The 25,882-nt window shown below is 49.0% G+C and overlaps 1 protein-coding gene across 4 annotated transcripts; it reads right to left on the bottom strand.

The window, feature by feature from the left end:
• Window positions 1–344: 344 nt before the first annotated feature.
• On the bottom strand, window positions 345–25,225 carry ankrd6b (ankyrin repeat domain 6b). Of its 4 annotated transcripts, none has more exons than XM_077016377.1 (16): window positions 25,091–25,225; window positions 11,402–11,666; window positions 9,498–9,596; window positions 8,019–8,117; window positions 7,753–7,851; window positions 7,190–7,288; window positions 6,672–6,770; window positions 6,053–6,151; window positions 5,303–5,380; window positions 4,400–4,504; window positions 3,353–3,523; window positions 3,033–3,197; window positions 2,614–2,766; window positions 2,202–2,315; window positions 1,339–1,606; window positions 345–1,221 (listed from the first exon to the last, which is right to left on the bottom strand). In XM_077016377.1, exons 2-16 carry the CDS (start codon window positions 11,525–11,527, stop codon window positions 614–616), a joined length of 2,382 nt encoding a protein of 793 aa, XP_076872492.1. In that variant the 5' UTR covers window positions 11,528–11,666; window positions 25,091–25,225; the 3' UTR covers window positions 345–613. The 4 variants fall into 4 exon arrangements, with proteins under 4 accessions (XP_076872492.1, XP_076872494.1, XP_076872493.1 ...); XM_077016379.1 differs by having other exon boundaries at window positions 3,353–3,490; XM_077016378.1 differs by lacking the exon at window positions 25,091–25,225 and adding an exon at window positions 18,216–18,423.
• Between the last annotated feature and the right edge of the window lie 657 nt (window positions 25,226–25,882).

The following is a 25,882-nucleotide window of genomic DNA, read 5'->3' as shown; positions in this document are numbered from 1 at the left end:
GTGGGAATAAAAATTTAAAAACAATAATTATTTCCCTTTGTTGCACTAACATTGTTAGCCTGTATTCTGTGTGCACTGAGGAGATCCTGTATATGAAAACCAGGCTGAGTTTAATATCAAAATGGGAGCACAGGGAATGTTGGACACGTCCACTGACATGGACAGCAGTGTCCTCATCTGATCTCATCTGACAGCCACCCTCATCTGATCCTCTACTCTCCCTTACCAGCTTATATACTATTAGCTTTATTGTTATTTAAAGTGACTAAGTCAAACTCTATAGGTTAGATGTCTGACACTACCAGTGTAATTTTTTTTTTTGCCCTTCTTAATGTAAACAGTCATTTTTATTCATATTGAAGCCCTTAAATCTGTTAGATGAACACATGAACCGTGAAGAGAGCAGTAGATTATATATGGAAACGCAAAGGTTTAAAGGCTCATGCTGAGGCCAATCTTACAGTTGTCCATGGCACAGAATCTCTTGACAGTGCTGAACATGTGGTCTATTTCTGAAGAAAGGGTGTTCAGTTCTAAGACCTCCATGTGCTGGCCTGTATACACATGCCTCGACTGGGTTAGCAGCGTGTTAGTAGCGTGTCTCTCTCCCCCGTTAGCTGTCTCTAGCATCGGTGGCAGTTAACTCTCTTCTGGCTTGAGTCCTGAGCCGCCTCAGCTCGTCTTCCAGGCTCCCGATCCTCTCCAGCAGGGCGGCGCTGTCGGCCTGCGCGCGCTGGTCGGCCTGCTGCCGGGCCTCCTGGATCTTCCTCTCGTACCAGCGCTCCATCTGGGCCGACACGGCCTCGAAGAAGCACTGCGTCACCTCCAGCGCGTGCACGTTCGCCCGCTCTGCTGAGAACGAGGCCTCGCCCGCCGCACTCTCACCCAACGCGCCCGGGGGCACCGCGCGGGGCTTAGTCCTCGAACGGGAGTGCCGCTTGTGACGCCTCCCGTGTACATGATCCCGCCCTTGTTCCCGCCCCCGGTCCCGCCCCTGGTCTCCGCCCCACCCCCGGCGCTCTGTAGTCGGCGAGAGGCTGCTGGCCCGCTCTGGATACCGGCCGTTAGGCTGTGCAACCACGTCCTGAAGTTCCCCCTGTGGCCAGCTGGGGTCAGCAGAGAGCGGCGCACGCTCTTTTGGCCGGACCACACAGGGGGAAGACGGCACAGACTTGTTCTGAGCCTGGGGGCTGGATGTCTCTCGGACATTTGGCTTGTCATCTTTGAAGGAACAGACACAATGATTTAGTTTTCTAACGAAACGTAGTAAAATGAATTTTGAGGTTGCCTGCTTTCAGATACAAACAGCAGTTGGCCTTGGCATTGTTCAGCACCCACCTGGAGAGCTGTCCGCTTGCACCACAAAGTAGTGATTGGCTGAGCCGTCCTCTCGCAAGCCCCCAGCGGCCCCGCCCTCCTCGGCTTCAGGCAGGCCCTTGGGCCCTGATTGGCTGCTGCTGGTGGTGGGCGGCTCCTCCGGGGCGTGGCCCCCGAGCGTCTCCGTGGTGCAGCGGAGGGGGGTGGTGCGGGACTCCGACACCAGACGTGCCTCCATCCGCTGGAGCTTCGACAGACACCAGCTCCTCAGCTCACTCACCATGGACGCCTGGCCAGAGGGCCGAGAGAGAGGAGGTCACCGGTGGAGGTCACGGGTGGAGGTCAAAGGTGTGGGGAACAGGGATTTGCAGTGACTGTTACTCAAATTTGAAACAAGGCCTTCAGATCCAGCTATTGCACCTCAGGGCTCCAGGCAAAAAGATTAATCACAAGCCAGTGGCTCCTAAAAGGGAAAAATCTTGTGCCAATAACTTTTTCTAAGCGCCATAATAATATACAAACTAATACGTTTCACGTTCGAAAATTTGGAATTAGATATGTTATTTTAAATGTACTACTGTCACCGTCTGCAAATTAACATGGACGAAAGTGGCAGAAAGTTGCGTTACCGTGTTAAGGTAATTTGTAGACGGTGCCTCAGTCGCTACTAAAAAAATAAAAATAAAAATAATGCTCTTGTATCACCTGAAATAACTGTATTACTGGCAAATTAATATTTATGGTCGCAATTGCGACCATTTTAGTCGCAGTCTGGAGCCCTGCACCTGGCCCTTTCACCTTTGACCCACAGCTGCATGGAGGCTGGAGGGTGTGCTCCAGCAGGCCCTGTGGGCGGGGCCACTGGCAGGGGGCGTGTCTGTTACCTGTCTCTTGTCGCTGGCCAGCTGCTCCTGCGTGGCTCTCTGCTCGATGCGCTGGAAGCACTCCGTCCTTTCAGCAGACACTCTCTCCGTCATCAGCTTGTCTAGAGCTCTGATCTGAGATCAGCCACAATCACACCCCATGGACATCACCCTTGTGTGTGTGTGTGTGTGGGTGTGTTTGTGTATATGTGTGTGTGTGTGGGTGTGTGTGTTTGTTTGTGTGTGTGTGGGTGTGTTTGTGTATATGTGTGTGTGTGCGTTTGTGTATATGTGTGTGTGTGTGGGTGTGTGTGTATGTGTGTGTGTGTGTGTGTGTGTGTGTGTGTGTGTCTGTGTGTTTGTGTGTGTGTGTGTGTGGGTGTGTTTGTATGTGTGTGTGTGTGTGTGTGTGTGTGTGTGTGTGTTTGTCTACCTGGTGCTGACTCTTGCGGTCCAGTTGTCCCAGCTTGCTGTTCATGAGCTCCTGCACGGTGTGGATCTCGGACTTCATCTCCTCTTTGGTGGCCTCCAGCTGGTTCTCCAGCTTGTTGATGAGGGGTTCACACCTGCAGCCGTTCAGGGGAGCCTGCAGGGCGGCAGCAGAGGGCTCAGTCCCCGCGCTACACCCGAGGGGCGGAGGGGCTCTCCGAGGGTCCCGGAACACCCACTCAGACGTATAATCAGACAAAGATCGAACTGGTGAGTCCGTTTACAGCAAAGTGTTTACAAAACACCACCACAGTACTGTAACCGCTAAAATAAACAAATGTAGCTTCTCACAAATCACTACATGCTGGTGGTCTACAGCACTCGGGCTTCCAGACAGGCTCAGGTGGAACAGGGTGGGGTTACCTGCATGATCTTGCCTTCCTTGTCCCTGTAGAGCGTATAAAGCTGGTAGGCCTTGTAGCTGTGGGGCGGAGCCACAGGTGTGGTAGGCGGAGCCTTCAGCCTGCTCCTCTTCCTCTCCTCGGTATGCTTATTCTGCCTACTGGAGAGAGGGTCAGACAGGGAGGGCTGCAATGAAACAAACACACACAGTCAGCACTGCCGGAACATGGGCAATACAGCGTAGGGATGCACAATATATCATTTCTTAACTATCATCGCGATACTGACCACTGCGATATCGATACCGTGTAGCAATTTTTTTTTTGATGAATGTGTCCCACCTTGTCTTTGAGTTGTGTCTTGCTGCGGACTGTGTTGTGGTGCGCCTCTGTGGCATCGGGAGTCCCGCCGGAGTGGTCACCGCGTCTCCGTACCATCCTCTCGCTGCTGTGACTGTCGTCCTCCGGGGAGACGCTTTCCTGGAAGCGGAACAGGACAGCGTCGGTGCGCCGCTAAATCGTAGCAGAAAGGAGCAACGTGAGGCATCCACACTCAGTTCTGTGGTGGTCAGGTCAGGCTTCATTTGAGTCTCTGGGGCAGCAGACTTTGACATTTAGGTGCAGGTCAGACTGTATCAGTAAAAAAGACTAAAGCATAGCAAAATGGTTCTTATTTAAATACTTATGACAAAACGTACATTTTAATTAGACATTTGTAATGTAATATATTCTTTTAATGTCATATATTCTCCTTAATATGAGGTCTTTCTTTCCTTCAGCTATTTCTTATCAAATCTGAGATCCTTCATACTTGAATGTTGTGGCCTAAGAAAAGGTAAAAATAAAAATCCCAACCCCATCAATGTCCCATCAATGTTCTGGTTTGATTCAGTCTGGACAGCAAATTGAGTAATTCTCCGATCTCAAGAGCTTCTGCGTTAAGAGACTCGTACACTGCCGCCCAGGTCGATATATATTTCTGAGCCCTGAGATGTCACTTCCACCTGTCACAATGGCTCCTGTAAGCAGGCGGCTGTTATTAGGCTCAAATTCGGCGAGGGGTTTGGGGGATTTGTCTGGTCAGACGGGCACATCTATGAGTCTGGGGCTCAGGGTCTCCCGTGTTGTTAGAGCTGCTTTATATTCCAGAGGTGGGTTTGAACTGAAACCCTGTAAGATGTTACTTTGAAACTCAGTGACCCAAGACTGAGGTGTGTGAAGGGTGTGTGTGTGTGTGTGTGTATGAGAGTGAAGGCATCTACTTTGCATGCTTGCTGTCAGAGTGTTTGGTCTCAGAACTTATTGTGCATGTAGTTACGGAAAAGAGAAGGAAGGGAACGTTTCTGTGTGTGTGTGTGTGTGTGTGTGTGTGTGTGTGTGTGTTTCTACCTTACTCTGGAGCATCTCATCTCGTGGGACTGACTGTGCCCGTCCTTCAGCCTTCAGCTTGTCCCTCCTCTTCCTCACGCTCCTCCCACGGGCGAAGCTCTGAATCTGAACACACACACACACACACACACACACACACACACACACACACACACACACACACACACACACACGTGAGACATTCAAATGACCCCTACTTGGAGAAAAGTATAACCCAATCCCAACCAACCCAACCTATTAATGTTTAAACCCCCCTTAATTACTTGTTACTTAATTACTTGTGGTAAAGTCGGTGGATTGTTAATTACTTTGTGTAATTAAGTTCATAATGTCAATGCTTCTGATCATGACCTCAATAAGTGACAGCGATCCAGAGGGTTGGGTTATTGGTTGATAATGTTGTTGGGTTGTTGGTTGATAAAGTATGGGATGAAGACATACGATGTAAAGCACAGCAGAATGACCCTCTGCCTGATCCATTACTAACATGACGGCACTGGGCTGATTCTCAATTGGTGGTTGTTTTTGGAGGTTGCTGTTGCTGTGTGGCTTCTGCAGTGTTCTGTGGTACCAGGGCGGCTCAATGATATCGGTTTAGATCAACCGTGCTCCGCCTCCAACTCTGTCTGTACTTGCATCAGATTTCAGTTTCAGCACAATGTGTGCCTGGTGAATTCTGTCCTCCAGAGTTGTGTACTAGAGATCTGCACCTAAAACCAGTTAGTTATCTTTATCCAATACGGCTACAGCTGGAGGGCCACAGGCAGCCCGAGTCTGGGTGAGCTTCCCTGTCACCCAGGGAAGTGGTGGTGTTTCATGTGTGGTGTTTATTTCAAAGCAACTACGGCTTGTGTTATTTGTGCGTGCGTGTGTGTGTGTGTGTGTGTGTGTGTGTGTGCCTACCTGAGGTGCTTTGGTCAGAAGGAGGGCTACTTCTGGGTTGTTATGCTCTCTGGCCTGATCCAGTGCAGTCTGTCCTGCCTGTATAACCACACACACACACACACACACACACACACACACACGCACAGGCACACGCACGCACAGGCACACACACACAGACACACACACGCAACACAAACACACACACGCAACACAAACACACACACGCCACACACACGCAACACACACACACGCAACACAAACACACACACGCAACACACACACACGCACACACACACACACGCACACACACACACACACACACAGTTAATGTGCATTTTACCAGCACCAAAAGCAAAAATAAATTTAAAAACACACTCCACATTGAGAATCTACCCAGAATGAACATCACACACAATTAAATCACACATGGATCATCTTCACACCAGTCACACAGGAGGCGGCCGTGTGGCTTTTCCCATTACATATTTAATAAAATCATATTTAATCACAAGCTTCCTGTTTTAAAGCAGCTTAAAACACCAAACCCACCCAGCCACCTCCCCCTGTAGTGCCAGAGATCGTCTGAACGCACGGTTAATCCCAAAACGGACCTTAAATATTCCACTTCGTAACATGAATCTATAAGAACATTTCATAAATCCATTTGTCTAGAATGTTCTTCCCAGATGCGTGTTCTGTTCCCTCAAGCGTAGGTAAGGTCAGCTTCTCTACACAAAGGCTATGGCACACGGTTCAGGAGGAGCTCACGTTGTTCCGGACGCTGCCGTCTATCCCAGCCTCCAGCAGCAGACGCACCGTCTTCTTGTGGTTTAGACTGGCAGCCACGTGCAGGGCCGTGTCTCCCGCCTGCCACACCAGACACACACAGCAGCGGTCACAGCAGGGAGACCCAGTCCGATCCTCACACTGATCCACTCCACGTTTTTGCTCTCGCTCAGCTCCCGGGGCCTGAACCATGTTTGGAGTGTTCTGTGTTTGCCTGGTTCAGGTGGGCTAAGAGCTGGGTTGGAGTAAAGACGTGGAGCGTCTGGGGCTCCCCAAGGACTAGGTGCAGAAACACTACATATACATACATATATATGACATATATACAGTATAAACACGTCAAAAACACAGAGGGACATATTCAACACGTATGCATATGTAATGTGTCATGTATGGGCTTCCAGAAGCCACGGCTGAAAAGGTTTTCCGCTTTATTTCATTTGACTGACGTGGCTGGTCTGTGGGCTTAGAGGGGGCGGGCAGGTCGACCACACCCTGTCCAATCTCCCGACTCCAGCGTTGCGGGTCGGTCCGGACGGGGAAGCGGATTAAAGCGGGTCGGTTTGGCCCCCGGGAGGGAGCTGCAGTGGCAGACGCTCACCTGATTCCTCTCAGCCACCGAGCAGAACACGCCAAGCAGAACGCGGATCACACACACGTGGTTGTAGCGTGCGGAGACGTGTAGGCAAGTGTCTCCGGCCTGAGGCCATGCGCGCGCACACACACACACACACACACACACGTGCACACGCACACGCACACACACACACACACACCACACACACGCACACACACACACACACACGTGCACACGCACACACACGCACACGCACACACACGCACACACACGCACACGCACACACACGCGCACACACACACACGCACACACACACACACACACACACACACACACACACACACACACACACACACAACACAGCATATCTCCTGAATCTGCCAGCACTGACGATGTGTGCTACATATTCTCAGTAATGCAACACCGCTAAACATGCCTAATTGTAATATATAGTCTGTACTTCAAACGCTTACTTCATGGCTCACGTGAACATGTGTGTGTGTGTGAGCGAGTTAAGAGCAGGAGGAGTGTGTGGCTCTCACGTTGTTCTTGCTGTCTGGGCGTGCTCCTCCCAGCAGAAGAACCTTACAGCTCTGGGCATGACCATTCTGACAGGCTAAATGTAGTGCTGTGTTTCCTGCCTGAAAGAGAGAGAGAGAGAGAGAGAGAGAGAGAGGGAGGATTAAACAGCATTTCCGACACCTCATCAAAATCTCTTACAAGATGCTAACTCCTCTGTTCTCGGCAATTAACATCAGCAGTCAGTCAGAAAGGGGGAATCAGAGTCGCTCTATTGCATTTCTGAGCGGCTGCCGCTACTGATGAAGCCTGCTGTGATCCGCGGTGACTCCAAACCCTCAGCTCAGTCTCGTCGTCAACATTTAACAACCAGCGCTGGCAAAACGAATCAGCCTCAACGCTGAGGAGCAGAGAAGGAGAGACGCAGGGGGAGAGAGAGAGAGAGAGAGAACGAGAGAGAGAGAGAACGAGAGAGAGAGAGAACGAGAGAGAACGAGAGAGAGAACGAGAGAAAGTGCAGAAAGAGTGAGCAAGAGAAAATGTCAGCGGTGAAGAAGGGACATTTGCTTGAGCGTTTCGGAAGCACCTTGTTCCTGGCGTGAGCGTTGGCTCCGGCTTTGACCAGCAGTCGGACGGCCTGTGCGAAGCCGTGCCAGGCCACCTCGTGCAGCGCCGTGTTCCCGTCCTGCAGAAGCATCGCAGGAAAAGCAATCGCACGCCGTCACATGGGACACGTCCCGAGCAGTCCTGACCCCCTACATGCTTCCTCTTTGTTTTGTAAATCAGATTTGTAAGTCCTGTGGCATAATGTGTAGTGTGTGTGTTGTTATGCGAGGTGTGTGTATGTCTCGCCTTGTCCTGCCGGTCCAGCGCACACCCTTCCTGAATGAGCGCTGAGATGACATCACTGTGTCCCACCATGGCCGCCCTGTGAAGGGCCGTCTGGTTGCCCTGGCAACACAAACACTGGTCAGCCATGTTACTCAAGAGTCCCAACGGGATTCAAATCTGAGACGTTATTTCATCTTAAACAACAGTCCCGAGTTCTGCGGGATGTGGGAATGTGAGCGATTTGGCCGTCAACACAAACGTTGCCTCCCCGGCCAAACTAAAAGACTGACAACACGAAAGGGATCGAACGTGATCAGTGTCCAACGCAAAAACATCACGTCTGCCACTTCAACGTCGATTCTTCTACCAGGAATGACCCCGGAGTTCCTCAGGGCTCCAACGTCTACACACACAGATCTTGCAAGAACGCATGCAGTTATGGACCTGCCCATACAGCTCCTCCCACAGTTCTGAGTGCATGCACAGGGCCCAGGCGCTAGATCGATCCGAGCCATGGGCTCCCTTCCTGGGGTTAATTAGGCAGAGGGCCCCTGACCTCTGGTTCTAGTCTTGGATCTGGGTCTAGTGGTGGTTGTGAGGGGATGCCTCCGGCTGCCAGTTACAGCAGACCCACTCCGAACCACCAGAGGGCGCCACAGCAGCGTGAGTTGCAACTAAGCTTTTAGAGTGATTGCTGAACTGTGAAATCACCAGTGTCCTACACCCACCGTACTCCACACACTGGTCAGTTCCAACATCTGTAGCCAAGAAATTCAGTGCCAGCCACTGTTGCTAAGGACCACGCAAAGCATGCGATGCAAAAACAATCTGCACTCCCCTAAAGCAGTCAAGGAGATGGGGGCGGGGCCGTGGGGGAGGGGGCGGAGCCATGGCTGCGTGAGAGCGATGTTAGTTGCCCTGATCACTGACACCACAACGCAAGGACACATCAATTACAGCAGCAGAACACAGAACTGCCCAAAGGCAACGGGCGTGTCTTCCCTCTCGGCTGTCTGCCCACTTGAGTTTTACAGTCGTACTGCGAGCGGGCGCCCACTAAAGCTGCGGGATCATCCCGTAACGAGCGCCAGCTAAACACGCACCCCCTGCGGTCCGGCCCAGGAAGAGGAACCGCACAGGAACGGCCCAGCGCGGAGGTTTGGTGCCGGCAAATCACAAAGTGATGGAGAAGTGATGGAGAAGTGATGGAGAAGTGACGGAGAAGTGATGGAGAAGTGATGGAGAAGTGATGGAGAAGTGACGGAGAAGTGATGGAGAAGTGATGGAGAATCGTGTCCTGCAGCTGCGTTGGGGGCCACAGAACAACATCTCCATGAGCTCCAGCAAGAAAAACACTCCCGCAATGCAAACGTGAGGATGTTGGGGAACGAGTTTACATTCATTTACAACGGCTTTCTAATGGAGATGTGTGTGGACGCTGTGTTGAAGCTGCTGACGGATAACTGGGGGTGCAGTGGTGGGGATGGAGTTCACACTCACGTCGTCCTCCACGTCCAGGTCACAGCCGGCCTTCAGAAGAATCTTCACCACCTCCACGTGGCCCTTATAACAGGCCAAATGCAGCGGAGTCCTGCCATACTGCACACACACACACACACACACACACACACACACACACACACACACACACTCAATCACAAGTCGAGGAGAACTGTGACACGCACTGTTCTACATACAAGACGAGGACGACAAGACCAGTGGACTGTGGATGTCCCCAACACCAAATGACACTGTGACGTCCCAGACAAAACCAATCTAACACAGAGATTATACACATATTTGTAATCAGTGGCCACTGAGCAAACAAACACTTCAAGAGTCAAATGATCCCAGAATTCCAATGTCTGTTCCAACCACATCACATGATGTAGGAGGTGTCTGTCTGGTTATTTTGTTTTCAAACGAAAATATAATCACCTCTCATAACAGCATTAGCATTTTTATAACGATCCTTGTAGGGGAGATAGCGGGTGGTTGGACTGTATATCAAACAAAAAGTCCATAGCCTTTTGTACAATCCTATTGTGATTATTAAGAGCTAGTGGAAAGCAGGTTAGCAAGAGGCTTCTTAACCGCTGCTGGCCGTGCCCTGCTATCTCTGCGATTAGGAACATTAGCAGTGCCTTGCTGGGGTTTACATTTGGAGGGAAAGCTTTGAGTGCAAGCGCTTCCAGCGGGCTGCAGGGGGCGCTGTTTCAGCCGCCTGGTTCTCGCCAGGCTCCGCGCTGGACAACAGCCATGTGTGTGTTCCAGGTGTATTCCCTCACGGGGTTGCCATAGCTACCGCACTGTGGCCTGGCGTGACCCCGATGACATGGTGGGAGCTGTACACCGGAGACGACAACCCCCCCCCCCCCCCCCCCCACACACACACACACACACACACACACACACACACACACACACACACACACACTCTCACACACACACACACACACACACTCTCACACACACACACACACACACACACACACACACACACACACACACACACACACACACACACTCTCACACACATTCTCACACACACACTCACACACACACACACACACACACACACACACTCTCACACACACACACACACACACACACACACACACACACACACACACACACACACACACACACACACACACACTCACACTCACACACACACACACACACACCCTCTGGTGGGTCGTCCTTCTCTCCTGCCCTCTGTAGCATCCTGAAGCGAATCCCTCGCTGGGATCTCGCCAGTGTGAGCCCATGAAACACAGAATGTGTGCAGTGTTCCTACAGCGAGACTCTCCCGTCTACCCTGATCATCAACAGCAGAGTGACACATAAAGCTAAGTGATATACAACGTGCTGGGTAAAACAGGCACACTGGACAGCGCCGTGCCCGTGGGGGTTCAGACCCACTTTTGTTATCAGTCCCTGATCTCTCCTGGTTCTCTGCTCTCTCGTGAACTCAGGTTCTAGTCACCCTTGGCACTCAACAAAAAAACTTCACAGCTTATCCAATCAGATTATATAAAGGAATAAGAGGGTTGTTTGTGTTTACTGGCCCAACAGCCCGAACCAGAAGGTCAGAGTTCAGTGAAAAAAACACACACACAACACATCGACAAAACCCTACACAGGATTCAACTTCACCAAGGCACTGTTCCCAATAAAGTTTCAAAGACAAACCAACACACGCACACATTTCAGGAATGAATCCCCCCACAGGTTCTGTACTGAGCCACAGTCTCCTTACATGTCCGGAGTTCTGTGCGAACAAAGTGCCTCTTTGCTCACAATGGCTTAATCTCCAAAGGCCCAGGACGCCCCGAGGCCGATCTCACATGGGGGGGATTGTGGGCGGGGCTGGTGGGTAACCATGGCGCTGCATCACTCACCTTGGTGACGGCCACCTTGGCGCCCTTGTTGATCAGCTGCACCACGTGGTCGGCGTGACCCTTGTGCGAGGCGATCAGGAGGCGCTCGGAGAGGGAGCGCACCGACGGGACATCCTGCGGGCTCATGAAGCGTGGAGCGTGCGGGAGCGTGGGATCCCGTACGGGGAGGGTCGGGACCCCTCTAACTCATCTCCGTCCAGCGGGGCCGGAGAGGTAAGGCAGGCACCGCTGGGCCGATCAAACCAGCAGGTCCCCCTCCGCGGGCCTGGACAGGAAACGAGAGGGCACGTGAAACCAGGGGCGAAAACAGGAAGAGGGCGCACGTGCACGTGAACGTGCACACGCGGGAATGGAAAATAACAGCAGGATTTATGTCAATAAAGAACAAATGTGAAGAACACGCATGTTTTGATGTGCAGGTTATACCAGGTGCTTTGACCAACTCGCAAAAAAGCAACAAACAAATCTTTTAAAAGAAGAATAAATGAACGCGTTCATGAAATAAAAAACAGATCCATAACCACAAGAGTAAACGAATACTTAAAAGATTGCATGTATTTAAAAAACAGATCTATCGCACGCTTCCACGTTTGTAAGAATCTCAAATCTTTCAGCAGTGTAAAATGTCGTGGTGTTTCAACGTGAAGGTAATGGGAGCCGTCAGTGCCCGGAGCCACACTCCACAACTCGCTAATTACACAAGTGCAGGCTGCAGCCGTCGGGCGGTACCGCGGTGCGGTGTGACGGGACACGTGCGCTATGACCCGTGGGCGTGGCCGCGTCGTTAGCGGTGTGTATGAAGCGTTTCGGTCGGCGTGGAGCTCAAGGCCTTTACTGTGTGGTTACAGTATACCGCGTCGGGCCCCGTGCTGCAGACGCGAGGAGATGAATGCGAGGGGTTCAAAACTGCACTTCAAACGTGTCTGAAAGCGAGTGGCGGGTGAGGGCTGGTGTTTAAATGGAGTTAGACGTGAGGGGGAGACATCTCCGTCAGTCCTGCCTGTATCACCTCAGCCTGCAGTCTCACTCACCACGACGCTGAGGGAAAGTCACGCCACCTGCTGCTAACACTACTGACTGTTTCACAACTGTTATTGTTACTGACAGAGCAAAAACCCTAACAGTACAAAGAAGCTGCCATAAGTGTCTTTTATGTGGAGTCCATTAAAGCTCCTCCTGAGCCCCACATCCCATAATTTCAGCCAAACAGGAAGCAACGTGGGTTGTAATTATGGGTTAGATATGAAGATGTGAAACTGCTTGGCTCCATATAGGCCTACCCCAAAATTTAATGAACAATTATTTCATGACTTACCAAGGAGGTGCCTATAAACATGCCAGTGTGTGTATGTGCGTGTGTGTGTGTGCGTGTGTGTATATGTGTGTGTGTGTGTGTGCATGTGTGTGTGTGCGTGTGCGTGTGTGTGTGTGTGTGTGTATGCGTGTGTGTATATGTGTGTGTGTGTGTGTGCATGTGTGTGTGTGTGTGTGTGTGTGTGTGTGCGTGTGTATGTGTGTGTGTGCTATGCAACCTCCTCGCCAGTCGGTCCATATTCTTTGAAGAGTGGAAACACACGTGTACCAGCAGGCAGCCGTAAACCACACACACACACACACACACACACACACACACACACACACACACGAACCTTTAACACTTGGGGCTATATCTCCAGAGAGTAGAACCCTTGTGCCACACTACTATGCCTAACCCACCATTCATACCATGTAGATCATTTGATTAATTAAGCAAAGCATCTGAACGTTATTAAAGTGCAGCATGCTGTCTGCGTGGTCATGACGGCCTCTGTAATGAGGGATTAAACAGCTGCTTAACCAGATGTCGAAGATCCTCGAAGCAACACCGTAATTATGGGTAAATATGTGTCAGGGTGTTATTGTTTAGATTTCTGCCTCTCGTCGTCCACCGTCGGTGCAGGGCACACTACAGCCGTGGCATGTGGTGTATACCGTGTCCGGCTGTACCGCGTCTGGTTGTACCAATTCTGGCTGTACTGTATGAGACGTCCTTGTAGTTCAATTTGTGATTTGGGGGCCTTAAGCTTGAAGTGTTTCAAGGTAAAACCCAAGCGTGGGTAGTTCCTGTAGTACGAATCTCTCTTTCTCTCTCTCTCTGCCTTCGTTCACAGACACAGCCGTGTGTTGTGGTTAAAGGACCAGGGCTCACTCCACATTGGCTAACTGGTTTGCTTTATTAACAGTGGATAGATGCTACACTTGAATGGTCAAATGTTCTCCACTTAGCAACACAAATCTAGTCAACACTGTATTAGATTCTCCAGTGTATCTGCCATTATGGTAACATTTTACATTACACCACCAATTCAACCTAACTATAACATCAGTTTTATACAGAGTAACTACGTAACAACATAGTAACAGAGCTACTACAGAATGAAATATGAATATTGTTGCACACCATTATTCGTGGTATTGTGTTTTAATGGTGGTTATGTAAAGCAATGTTAACAAAGCTTTGAACACAAGTCGATATTTCTTCATGCAAGCCTCTTAGAGCTTCCGTAATGTTTGTCTTGACATCTATTTCAGTTTCTCTGCATCAGATTTGGGATTAAACTCAGTCAGTCCGTTCCCAGAGGGGGTATTTCTGACTGGCGCATTTGCTAGGCAAGGACGCAGAAGACAATCTCAGACTATTAACCATCCTGATGTAACAGAGACTATTACGATGAAGTTTCCAAGCAAGCCTACGATTAAGGAAAATGTCCTTAAAATAAGCAGAAATCTCGTCCCTTTCCTTAAACCAGTCTAGAACTCGAACACTGATTCTCTTTTGTCAAGTCTCAGAGACCATTAATGTCAGTAAAATGTCCTAAAACTAACGATGGTAACTTGCCGTAAAGGACCCCCCCCCCCCCCTTATTCAACATTAAGAAGGGCCCCCCCCCCCCCCCCCCCCCCCTTATTCAACATTAAGAAGGGCCCCTCCCCCCTCCGCATTCTTGGGTGATTCACCCTGAGGGGTCTGTTCATTTGGCCCTGATCCCCCACAATAGCAAACGGGCCCAGAATCCTCACATGCAGCTAGGCAACTGAGCCTTTGTTTTTTTTTAAACCCTCCGCCCCGCTCCAGATCAGAGGAACAACGGCCATGCCCGGGTCCAGAGTGCAGGGGAAACGTGCTGTCTGACGGGGTAAAAACCGTGGGGTAAAGTCTGGAGTCAATCATTCAACGGCACGAGAACGCTGTACCTTTCGGTGATATGACAACATGAGGCTTGACAAGGTGAAGAGAAAAATAACCTTCATCCTCAACGCTTGTACAGGAAAAAAATCACTTCGGTACCTTGGATGACGGCAACAAAGCTCATAAATCACGGGCTAAGTTGATTTGGAGTGATTGAGAAGTCAAGTGACATTACGTCACATCAAAGGCTTGCAGCTTGTGTACGATTCCAGGAAGAGACGAACGCTGTTCAGGGCTGTAGAGATTAATGCTACTTCACTGACTGCACTAAAACACTAAAGGGAATGTTCCACCTCTCATTCACATAGACACTATTGGTAATGCATTATACATATTACTGAAACAAATACCTCCAAGAGAAAGCTATCCAGCACCTGGCAAGTCTTTATTCACACACACACACACACACACACACACACACACACACACACACACACACACACACACACACACACACACACACACACACACACACACACACACACACACACACACACACACACACACACACACACACACACACACGTGTATCAGCTCTCTAGCATTCTTCATTACCACACAATACAAAATGTGGACTTGCTACATATATGAAGACGTAGTATAAGACACACACGGTGTGGTATAAGACACACTCATGGTGTGTGGTATAAGAGACACACAGTGTGTGGTATAAGTGACACACTCACGGTGTGTGGTATAAGGCACAGTCACGGTGTGTGGTATAAGACACACTCAAGGTGTGTGGTATAAGTGACACACTCACGGTGTGTGGTATAAGTGACACACAGTGTGTGTAATGGGAGGTATGCTGTATGCTGTTCTTGGTGAGCTAGAGTACAGAGATGTTACCCATCCGGCTAAAGGCGCTAATGTGCACCAGGCGCTTGGGTGGGGTGGGGTGATGGTGGGGAGGGACCTGGGGGTCCCGGGTGTGCTCAGCTCACCCGCAAGGCAACGCGTGCCGCATCTGTGCAAGGGTCAACGCAGACACACTCAGCAAATCATATGCAAGTCCAGATCTAAACGACCTTTTCTAGCACCTGCACTTATTTCTACATGGACAGATGGATGTCTTCTGGACAGACGATTCTGGTTTGTGATTGGTGGAAACCGCTGCGTGTCCCAGGCGAGCAGGGGGAGGGGAGATGAAAGAAACTGCATTATTCAAAACTGTGACACCCCCCCCCCCCCAACCCTCTCAAGGTCAGGGGGGTCAAAGCCTGATCAGAGCAAAACTTGTTCTCTGTCGTTAATCTGCAGATCAGAACATGGTACGTTGAAAGGAAAAGTCTTTGTAGTTTTTAAAATAAACTTTCAGATGCTCCTAAAAGATCAGACAGACTGGTGCTGATTACTATTTTATTATTTATATAAAAGATCTCTATTTCTGCACCACTGCCCCCCCCCCCCCCCCCCAGCCCTAGCCCGCAGGTTCTACTTTAACCCGACTGTTTCACATTCTATGTCACACGCCCCTGCAGTTGGAAGCAGTTCTGACCTGACAGGCCTGTCCTCCGTGTGTGTGTGTGTGCCTGTGTGGCGAGCACAGGGCCCGCCTGGGGGGCACTCGGCGTGTGTGTTCTCTCCAGCCTTACCCAGCCCTGAAGCTGGAGGTGACCCTGCGGCGCTGCTCGAGCAAATCGGGTCACCTCTACGAACGCGACGGCACACGCTTCATTTCCTCATTCCGACAATAAGCCTTACCACACTGTTTCAACACCATGTACATACGTATATATATATGGTTGATTGTGAGGAGAAAGCCCACCATATGGAGATGGGTGGAGGAGGGTGGAAGGGGGTGGAGGGGGGTGGAGGGGGGTTTCTGCTCCTCCGCATGGCCAACTGAGTTATCGTTATTAAGCAAGTCTCTGCGTATTGTTCAAAGAACACAAAAACCTCCTTGTGTTTCACACTGAAAAGGACGTAGAAGTGCTACTGCTGCAAGGAATTCCTGGATGATGCTTCACACACACACACACACACACACACACACACACACACACACACACACACACACACACACACACACACACACACACACACACACACACACACACACACACACACACACACACACACACACACTCCCCACAGAGGGTAATGCAGCATTCACGGTTGTGAGTTGCCCATAAAGTGAGCCTGGCAGGGATGAAGGACTCGTTCAGCAGGTCAAGGGTCAACAGGTGAGGGGTCAGCAGGTCCCTGCTTTCTTCAAGAACCGTTCTGAATGCTGTGTCACCTTTGGCTAATGCAGAACTAATGGAGCCTGTCCGTAATTCCCAACACGGCCAGCCGACATCATCGGGTCAGAAGGCTCCGTAATCTGAAGCGACGTCTCACATGTTCACAGCGTTCCCGTTGTGCTCTTCCGCTCGTCTGAAGGCAGCCGCAGGGCGAAACCAGCGTGTGCTAATTGGCATCCGTGGGCCCCCCAACTCTGGGTGGTGCTGTGTGCCTCAAAAGCCTCCACCCATACACAAAATACCCTGTCCCCACTGCAACATGGAATGCAACTGTCTCTCTCTCTCTCTCTCTCTCTCTCTCACACACACACACACACACACACACTTAACCGCAGGGATGAGGTTGCAGAGATGCTTTTTTATCTCATTAGCGAAACACGAGCATGATTGAGATCAAACCACAAACTGTGGAAATGGCTTCTAATCTAATTCCCATTCTGTGTGACCTCATGCGCTGCGTTAACTCCAGGTCACCCAGCAGCTCCCCAGGACAGAGAGACGTGACTTACGAGAACACGGGGGCGTTAGTATTAACCCCAACAGTGGCGGCTGCCTTTCCCTACCGAAGGGCAAGAGAACAGCGCTGAAAAGGCTCTGGACCCGACCTGATCACACACGTCCTACTGCGTGCGCTTTACAGGAGCCATTGACACTCTCCTGGCCTAACAGACCTGGGTGAGACACCCATCGTGCCTGGCTGTGTCTGGGACACGTTTATATTCAATATATTCACATTTACCCACTCAATGTAATAAAGTCTTTCAGCTCTACCTTCCTTGACTGCTTACCTGCGCTAAGGCATACCCCCCTCCCTCTCCCTCTCTCCCTCCCTCCCTCTCTCTCTCTCTCCCTCCCTCCCTCTCTCTCTCTCTCTCTCCCCCCCTCCCTCTCCCTCTCTCCCTCCCTCCCTCTCTCTCTCTCTCTCTCCCTCCACAGATTAGTTGGACAAAGCAACAGAAGAATGCGATGGGTTAGGAGCTGCCCTGGTCCCCAGAGAACGGGGGGCATTTGGTGCACACCAAACAGGATTTTCAGCTCTCTGCCGGCCCTTGCTGTGGTAATTACCCCTGACCGTCTGACTGGGGCAGAAGCCTCGTGACGGGACCCTCTCACACGGTCCTGCTTCCTGTAGGTCTGCTGCCCTCGTCTCTGTCAGTCTCACACACGCCCCTCGCTGGGTCTGCCCTGTTATTATGTATTAAATTAGGCAACTCTGAGCCATCGGATCCAATAACAGTCCCCTTTAGAGTCTTTAGAGAACACTATTTTAACAGGAAAACAGTTTAACAACAGTGGTATGCTCCAAGAATGGTACGGTCCGCAAAAGGTACTTTCCTACCTGCAGAAATAGCTCGTTCTGTATCGACGTGGCTGACGAACCCAAATCCTCGACAAGTACGCTCCTGATTCACCGCAGCTATTCCGGCTGCTTGCCTGGTCTCGACAAACTTGCTGGCTTGCTGGAAGCTAGCGAAGGCCCGTTAGGGAGTAGGAGGAGAGAGGAGGAGAGAGGAGGAGAGGGGAGGAGAGAGGAGGAGAGAGGAGGAGAGGCAAACTGTTCTCTCAGACTGCCGTCTGGTGAAGAGGAGGGTCTGGTGTGGTGGCCCGGCTGAATTAGCATATCTACAGGCTGACTGGCAGGCCCCCCGACGGCCCCCTGAATTAATGTTGCCGTCTGGAAGACCCCCCACCACCCCACGCTGACGCTCGGGGGGGCCGGTGCCCTCTCTCTGCTGGACACAGATGGCACCGGACGGCCCTTTAACACGCCGCACCAGAGGCTAATATGAATACTGAGGTGTTGGCCAAGCTTATATGCTGGCACTGACCAGAAACACACACACACACACACACACACACACACACACACACACACACACACACACACACACACACACACACACACACATAATCTTCTCTCATCGTGCTACTTTCGTCTGCTGTCCTGTGGTCGTACAGGAGGTCGTCTGAAAGCCCTGTGGAGCTGGGCAAGGCCCTCGCACGGTTATTCATCACGAGGGGGTTGGACAGGGGTTAGAACTGGAAGACTTTAAGATGGCCCTCCTGGGAATGCTCACAAGTTCCTAGCGTTCCTTCACAGTGGTCCATACACTCCACCACTGCAGCTCCTGGCCTCCCCGTCTCCCAAGAGCCGGCTGCAGGATCTGACGGTTAACCTGACGGTTAATCTGACGGTTAATCTGACGGTTAATCCCTTTTTTAGTTGAAAGCTTGCCAACTGAGCAAAGGGGCTTAGTGGGTTTGGAACAAGAGAAAAACCAGCCGGCTCAGCAACTTTAACCTGGACTTTTATTTTGCTTTTTTAAAATTTTCATTATTATAAGAGCTGTAAATCATTTTCTGTTTTTAAACAATATCACCACAACTGTCAAAACTCTATATTCAATTCAACACATCCATACTGAGCCAACTGAGAACCTTTAACCTGGACTTTTATTTAGCTTTTTTTATTTTTATCAGAGCTGTAAATCAATTTCTGTTTTTAAACAATATCACCGCAACTGTCAAAACTCTATATTCAATTCAACACATCCATACTCATACACGCTTATACACTAACACATACATAATCATACACTCACACACTACTTCACAGCAAACACAAATGGTCTGTATAGTTGGCCTTAAAAACATAGCTGCCTTTTCCAAAACCAATATTCTCAAACTGGTCTTCTAAAATTGAATACACCGATATTCTAAAAGGTTCGACCCCGGTCCTGGATAACTCATTAAACATAAGACAACGTTCAACGCAGATTCTGGGAAATCACAGCCAGAATCAGCCGCATTCTGGGTCACACCATCTTTCTCCAGGAGCACAGCCCGACAACCAAAGGCTCATTTTACCGCAGTCTCCTTTTGTGTGAGCTGCTAGTCCTCCGATGCCAGACATTCCAGCTTTTTTGAGTCGAGTGTTTTTATGGGTGTTTTGACGAACCGTGATATTCACGTTCAATTTTGTCCAAACGTATTCGACAAACAAAATTTGTCCAAAAAAAGGTATTGCCTTTTCAAATATTGCGATCTGCACTGTCTTCATAACGTAAGGACCTGTTAGACCGAACTGTTAGGAGATCAAAACTACAGCAAAAACAACCAAGATGAAAAAGTTAGCAGTACCTAACCGCAGCGCTGTTACACACCCAAACCACCTTTTGATTTACTGCGTTCTTCTCGGTAATTAGTTTTACTCTAAGACAGCAGACATTTTTCACAGTACAAAAGAACTGTGTTAGGAGCGGATGATTTACGCAGGAACACCTTCTCGCCGTCTGTAGCTACGCGGGTTGTGCCTCTCCGAGCGAGGACACGGGGCACCGTGTCGGGGTGAGACAGTGGCGGGAAACCCGGGGTGGATATAGTGTGAGGATATACTGTGGTGATATATAGTGTGAGGATATACTGTGGTGACATATAGTGTGGTGATATAGTGTATTGACATAGTGTGTGGATATACAGTGAGGATATATAGTGTGAGGATATAGTGTGGTGATATAGTGTATTGACATAGTGTGTGGATATACTGTGAGGATATGGTGTGGTGATATAGTGTGAGGATATAGTGTGGTGATATAGTGTATTGACATAGTGTGTGGATATACTGTGAGGATATAGTGTGGTGATATATTGTGGTGACATAGTGTGTAGAGATAGTGTGTGGAGTGTGGATATACTGTGGTGATATAGTGTGTGGATATAGTTTGTGGATATATTGTGGTGCTATAGTGTGTGGATATATTGTGTGGATATACTCTGGTGATATAGTGTGTGGATATAGTTTGTGGATACAGTATGTGGATATATTGTGTGGATATAGTTTGTGGATATAGTATGTGGATATATTGTGTGGATATAGTTTGTGGATATAGTGTGTGGATATATTGTGGTGATATAGTGTGTGGATATATTGTGTGGATATACTCTGGTGATATACTGTGGTGATATATTGTGTGGATATAGAGTGTGGATATACTGTGGTGATATAGTGTGTGGATATAGTTTGTGGATATAGTGTGTGGATATATTGTGGTGCTATAGTATGTGGATATATTGTGTGGATATACTCTGGTGATATAGTGTGTGGATATAGTTTGTGGATACAGTATGTGGATATATTGTGGTGATATAGTGTGCAGAAAGGCATGGCCCTCAATGGTTTATGATATGAATAGAACTGTGGGTTTTAAAACAAAACTGTATTTTTTTATCAAGTCAATCATTTATAATGATTCATTACCCTAAAGAATACGATCCACAAAGCGCATCAATCGGTTTATAAAAATAAAACAAGACGGAAAAAAACATCTAAGCATTTCAGCGTTGGCGCTTCTTTGGCGCTGTACGTGCGGGGTTTTGACAGTTTATCATCAAAGAACGACGGCAAAGTCCAAAAAGTTAGTCATCCGGCTTGCTGTGGTATTCACGTTACACCTGATGGCAAAAAGCACGCAACCGACCCTCCTCCTTTATGGACACTATTGTGAGATTTTACGGATTTATTCCTCGCTCTGGGCTGTTGGTCAATACATGAGCTGAGAGTTGGAGGGGCTTAAATTACATCCTGCTGTGAGTCAGAAGCTCGATGTAATTTGGCTTTTGGATACGATGACATGTAATTTATGCATCTACATACTACAGCACATACTTACGTGTCCTCAGTAACCAAACACACTTTGAATTGATCTACAACTCCTGGATAATTTGTACCGTAAACAATTTTATGAATGTACTTCTGCAAAATTCTAATAGAATAGTCGACTGTCCATTTCCACGGAATTAAAACAATAAAAATAAAAATTAGGTAGAAGGTATAGAAGACGTTTTTCAGAGCGAAGCAACAATGGTAATCCTGTATTTATTTTTCCATTTTGGTTTTGGTATGCAGATAAATTTAGTCACTAAACAGCAATAATTATATATCATCTATTTCACTTAAACAGAGAGCATGTTATGCCTTATAATACCTTGTAAAGACTAAATGAATTGGTATAAGCGTGCAGCAAAGACCAGGTACCCAGAGGAAAACAGGAATTGAGAAAGAGGGAAACCCATAATGGTTTTTATTTTCATATTAGAGAGCACAAGGTGGGAAAACACAGAAATCAAACACTCAACACAGCTGTATGATGCAACAGATATTCAAGTGTTCTTCACATGTAGGTTGGGACAGACTCGGAGAATATTGGCTTCCTCGCTACTTTCCAACCACATGCTGTCTGTCAGGAAACCAGAGCTTCACACAGTACGAAGTAGGAACCACTCAGTTAATAACTTTCCACCCATTCCAGAAGTGTTCCTGTCATGGAGCTGTACGTCAAACCACAACCCATCTGCGGAAATTACATTGTTCGGGTATCTCTGGAGTGACTCCATAATAACACCTCAGTGTTCAAAGGAAAGTGCTGTTTCTGTATTTATTCTCCCAATTCATAATACTCTCTCTCTCTCTCTCTCTCACACACACACACACACACACACTTTCTTTCAGGAAATGTCACCTGATCTCATGTTAAGACTGAGGTTACATCCTCCGCTTTTCCAGTATCTGGGTTTGGCAGAAGTGCGCACACACACACACACACACACACACACACACACACACACTCTTGTGTAAGACAAGAGATGCATGGCGGAACAGTAAGAGCTTCAGTTCTCATAGGAGACTGTGAGATATCCAGAGTTGGGAACAGTACGATCACAGGTGTGCTTGAAATGTTTCACAATAGCACTACAGTGCTTGCACTGCAGGATTCACTAGCACGCTAAATGAATGTAACGTGAGTAAACAGCGCGCATGTGTAACGGGGCTCACGTGCCTGATAGCTTTAAACACCGACTGCCTTCACAATCTTACTTGCTGTGGAAAAACAGGGGTCTGAAGAAATCTCACTCATGCACATGTAGAGAGGGTTGATGACAGGTGAGCTCTTCCACTCAGGGCAGCACTACATGACCTGCTGCTAGGCTCATGAAGTTCACGGTGCCAGTCCGGACCTGGCCGACCCTCTGAACCAGAACCATGTACGATCCCGCAGAGACGAACCCGCACCTGCCCGCAATCCCGTTAGCTATTTGATGTCCGCAGGCGGGACTGGCTAGATTCTCAGGAAGGATGATAGGATGACCTCTGACAGGGCAGCGGGGAGGAGAGTCCATTACTGCAGAACAGCAGCCTGAGGGTTTAACAGGCCAGGCAGAGAGAAAACACGAGACAGAGAGTCAAAGCACGGTGTGCCAAAGAGAAATGTCAGATAGAAACAGAGTGTAGTTGAAGAGGACACACATGGAAAAGTGTCGCCTTGGAGAAAAACCCTGTCGGTTGGCTCCTACACAAAGATCCCTTCCACAAGAACCTTCTACACAAAGAACACTCGTCAACAAGCACCTGCTAACATGTTAATTAGAGCGAATGTGAATGTGCTAAGCTGTAGCCTGACAGAATGGGTCATGCTCGCGTGCGGAGGGTGGGTGTAGGTGTGTTTGTGCGGGCGTGCGTGTAAACTCCGCTCAGTCTTTGGCCTGGAGGGACCTGTTACACGAGCCAACTAGGTCCAACCTTCTTGTCTTTGGTCCAACCACCGTGCAGCTTCTGTTTGTCTCTCTGTCTGTCTCTCTGTTTGTCTCTCTGTCTGTCTCTGTCTCTTTCTCACACACACGCTTGGGCACCAGGTGGTGTTTTGACTGCGAGTGAAACCTTGAAACAGCACAGAGAGCCATGCCAAACACGAAAACCCCCGATCGTCTCACAAATAAAAGGTGGTGACTGCTCTATGGAGCTACAGGAGACGTACTGCTGAAACGCCTCACGTAACATTATCTGAAACTGCTTAATTTGGTTGATCCAAAATATGAGTAATCATTCTGAAGTGTTATGACAATAAGAGTAAAATTATTAGTGTTATAAACACACCATTAAACCGTTATCAGTTATAACTCCATACAGTTTACTGTCAAGGGGTGTTAAATACCCAAGTTATTGTTACATATCAGTAAAACACTGTTGTTATTATATTAGCACCCAAGACTTTATGTTCAACATCACAAATCTGCAACACTGTCTCTTTTTCTGTCTCTTTTCTATTTGTTGGAACTCAAAGTATTTTTGACCAGTTTATCTGATAAGTTTTTCAAACTCGAGCCTTAGGTCATCTGCTCTGAAACCCCGCCCCTCCCCCCACAGCCTGGGCGGACCTGAAGGAGAGCACCCAGACCTGCTGAAGGGCCGTTTCGTTCGTTCGCGGTCCAAGTCTCGGGACGCCAGGTGTTTTACCCATCCACACTGGACACGAGTGACCTGAGGAGTTGAGCAGGATAAACACACCACCGCCACGACGTCCTCCACGCTGAGGAAGACCAACACGGCTCTCAGAAGAGCCCTTTGTTTCCGTCTCAGAGATGTTTCCATTTTCAAAGGCTGGCACTGAGAGAGGGGTGTTAAATCTCAGAGAATGGCAGACAGAGAGGGGAAGAAAGGAAGAAAGAAATGAAGAGAAACAGAAGAAGAGAGAGAGGAGTAGCTGCTGAGGGAGTTTCTAAAAAGCAGACGTGTAGGTGAAGTGGGTACCAGCTGAGGTGGGGGCATGTCCTGGCAAAAACTCCAGACACAAGAGATAAGACACGGTGTCCTCCAGAAGACACGCCCACCTCCCGCCTCAGCACGCTCGCACGCACGCTCGCACCTTCGCACGCACGCACGCACGCACGTCTATCTGCGGCTCACACTGTCACAACCCCTTCTCATTTGTTTTGGGTCACAAAAACGAAGAAGACAATTGTTGAACATTTTTTCCACGTGAATCACGCGCGTCCCCGTTCATGACACATGAACGCGCCGTTGGGTCGTGCACGCGCCCACTACGGGCTGCGCAGCCCGTCTGTTCTACAACATAAACGGACCGAGCCCAATGGATAACCCCAAAGATGTTTCCCCACCTAAACGCGCAGTTCAATATACTCGCACACAGCTGCAGTAACGTTACATTTCACACAGCACAACTCATCACACACAGTTGGGGAAAGAAACCAGGAAACGGGCCACCAGTGCGCGCCGCAGTGCTCGCCCTCCCAGTGTGGCCATGCGCGCTGGTCAACGCTCAAATAATGCGCAACTATCCCACACTTGATGTCTTTAGTAAAACTTAATACCAACTCTGACTACGGCCAGCAAGCAAAGATAGTAGGAACACTGCTCACCGCATAGAAGAAGCTGTTTGATTGAAGAATATACTCCTGACCGAAATAACTCTGTAGGTCTGGTCCCACAACTGCGCGCTCCAAGGCGGACTGGTGCTTGGTGAAGTTCTGGTGAACTAAACGTGTCGAGCGCGCTGCATTAGTCGTGCCCGTTGGTGCCACCACGTGGTGAACATAGCACACTGCACTATTTGCCCCGTGTTGACGTTTCAGACCTGACGCTCGACTTTCGCATAATCTCATATTCGGTCCATTCTCTCAGTCACGTGGTAAAGCATGAGCAGATAAAAATAATATTTTAGGAGTTACGTTTAAACTGTATAATTCAGTGCTGTTAGGTTGCCTCGTTACCTCCGGAAAAATATTGTAAACAAATGGATTAGTGTATTAAATGATTTCATTTTTTCAAAGTGAGTACTTGTACACAGATAGTAGGAAAACATTTGTCCTGGAGGTGGCGCTGTAGTCTAAGAAACCCAGAGAATTACAATACACACACACACACACACACACACACACACACACACACACACACACACACACACACACACACACACACACACTTTAGTCTTCAGTCTTTGTTTTAGGACAGCCAGGGAAAGTTTATTTCAGGTTGCCAGGAGTCTTGATGTGTATTTTGAAGGATGGTGGTTTGAATCCAGGTGTACTGGAGGCTCGAGAGCAGCAGACATTTGTTTGCAGGCTAAACATGTTACATGGTGCATGTCCTTTAAGTAAGTAGTAAGTAAGGTTTCCTATGCACAACTAGCAGTATGTGACCTGTGGAGTTGC

The sequence above is a fragment of the Brachyhypopomus gauderio genome, chromosome 9 (genome assembly GCF_052324685.1).
Source record: "Brachyhypopomus gauderio isolate BG-103 chromosome 9, BGAUD_0.2, whole genome shotgun sequence".
NCBI lineage: Eukaryota > Metazoa > Chordata > Actinopteri > Gymnotiformes > Hypopomidae > Brachyhypopomus > Brachyhypopomus gauderio.
This window is presented reverse-complemented; position numbering and strand designations above follow the sequence as displayed.

Bases quoted from the DNA above. Each gene is read 5' to 3' on its own strand.
- ankrd6b (XM_077016377.1), bottom strand. From the start codon at position 11,527: ATGAGCCCGCAGGATGTCCCGTCGGTGCGCTCCCTCTCCGAGCGCCTC. The intron at 9,597-11,401 runs GTGAGTGATGCA...GTGTGTGTGCAG, and splicing joins CCAAGGTGGCCGTCACCAAG to TATGGCAGGACTCCGCTGCA. The intron at 1,222-1,338 runs GTGGGTGCTGAA...GTTCCTTCAAAG, and splicing joins GCAAGCGGACAGCTCTCCAG to ATGACAAGCCAAATGTCCGA.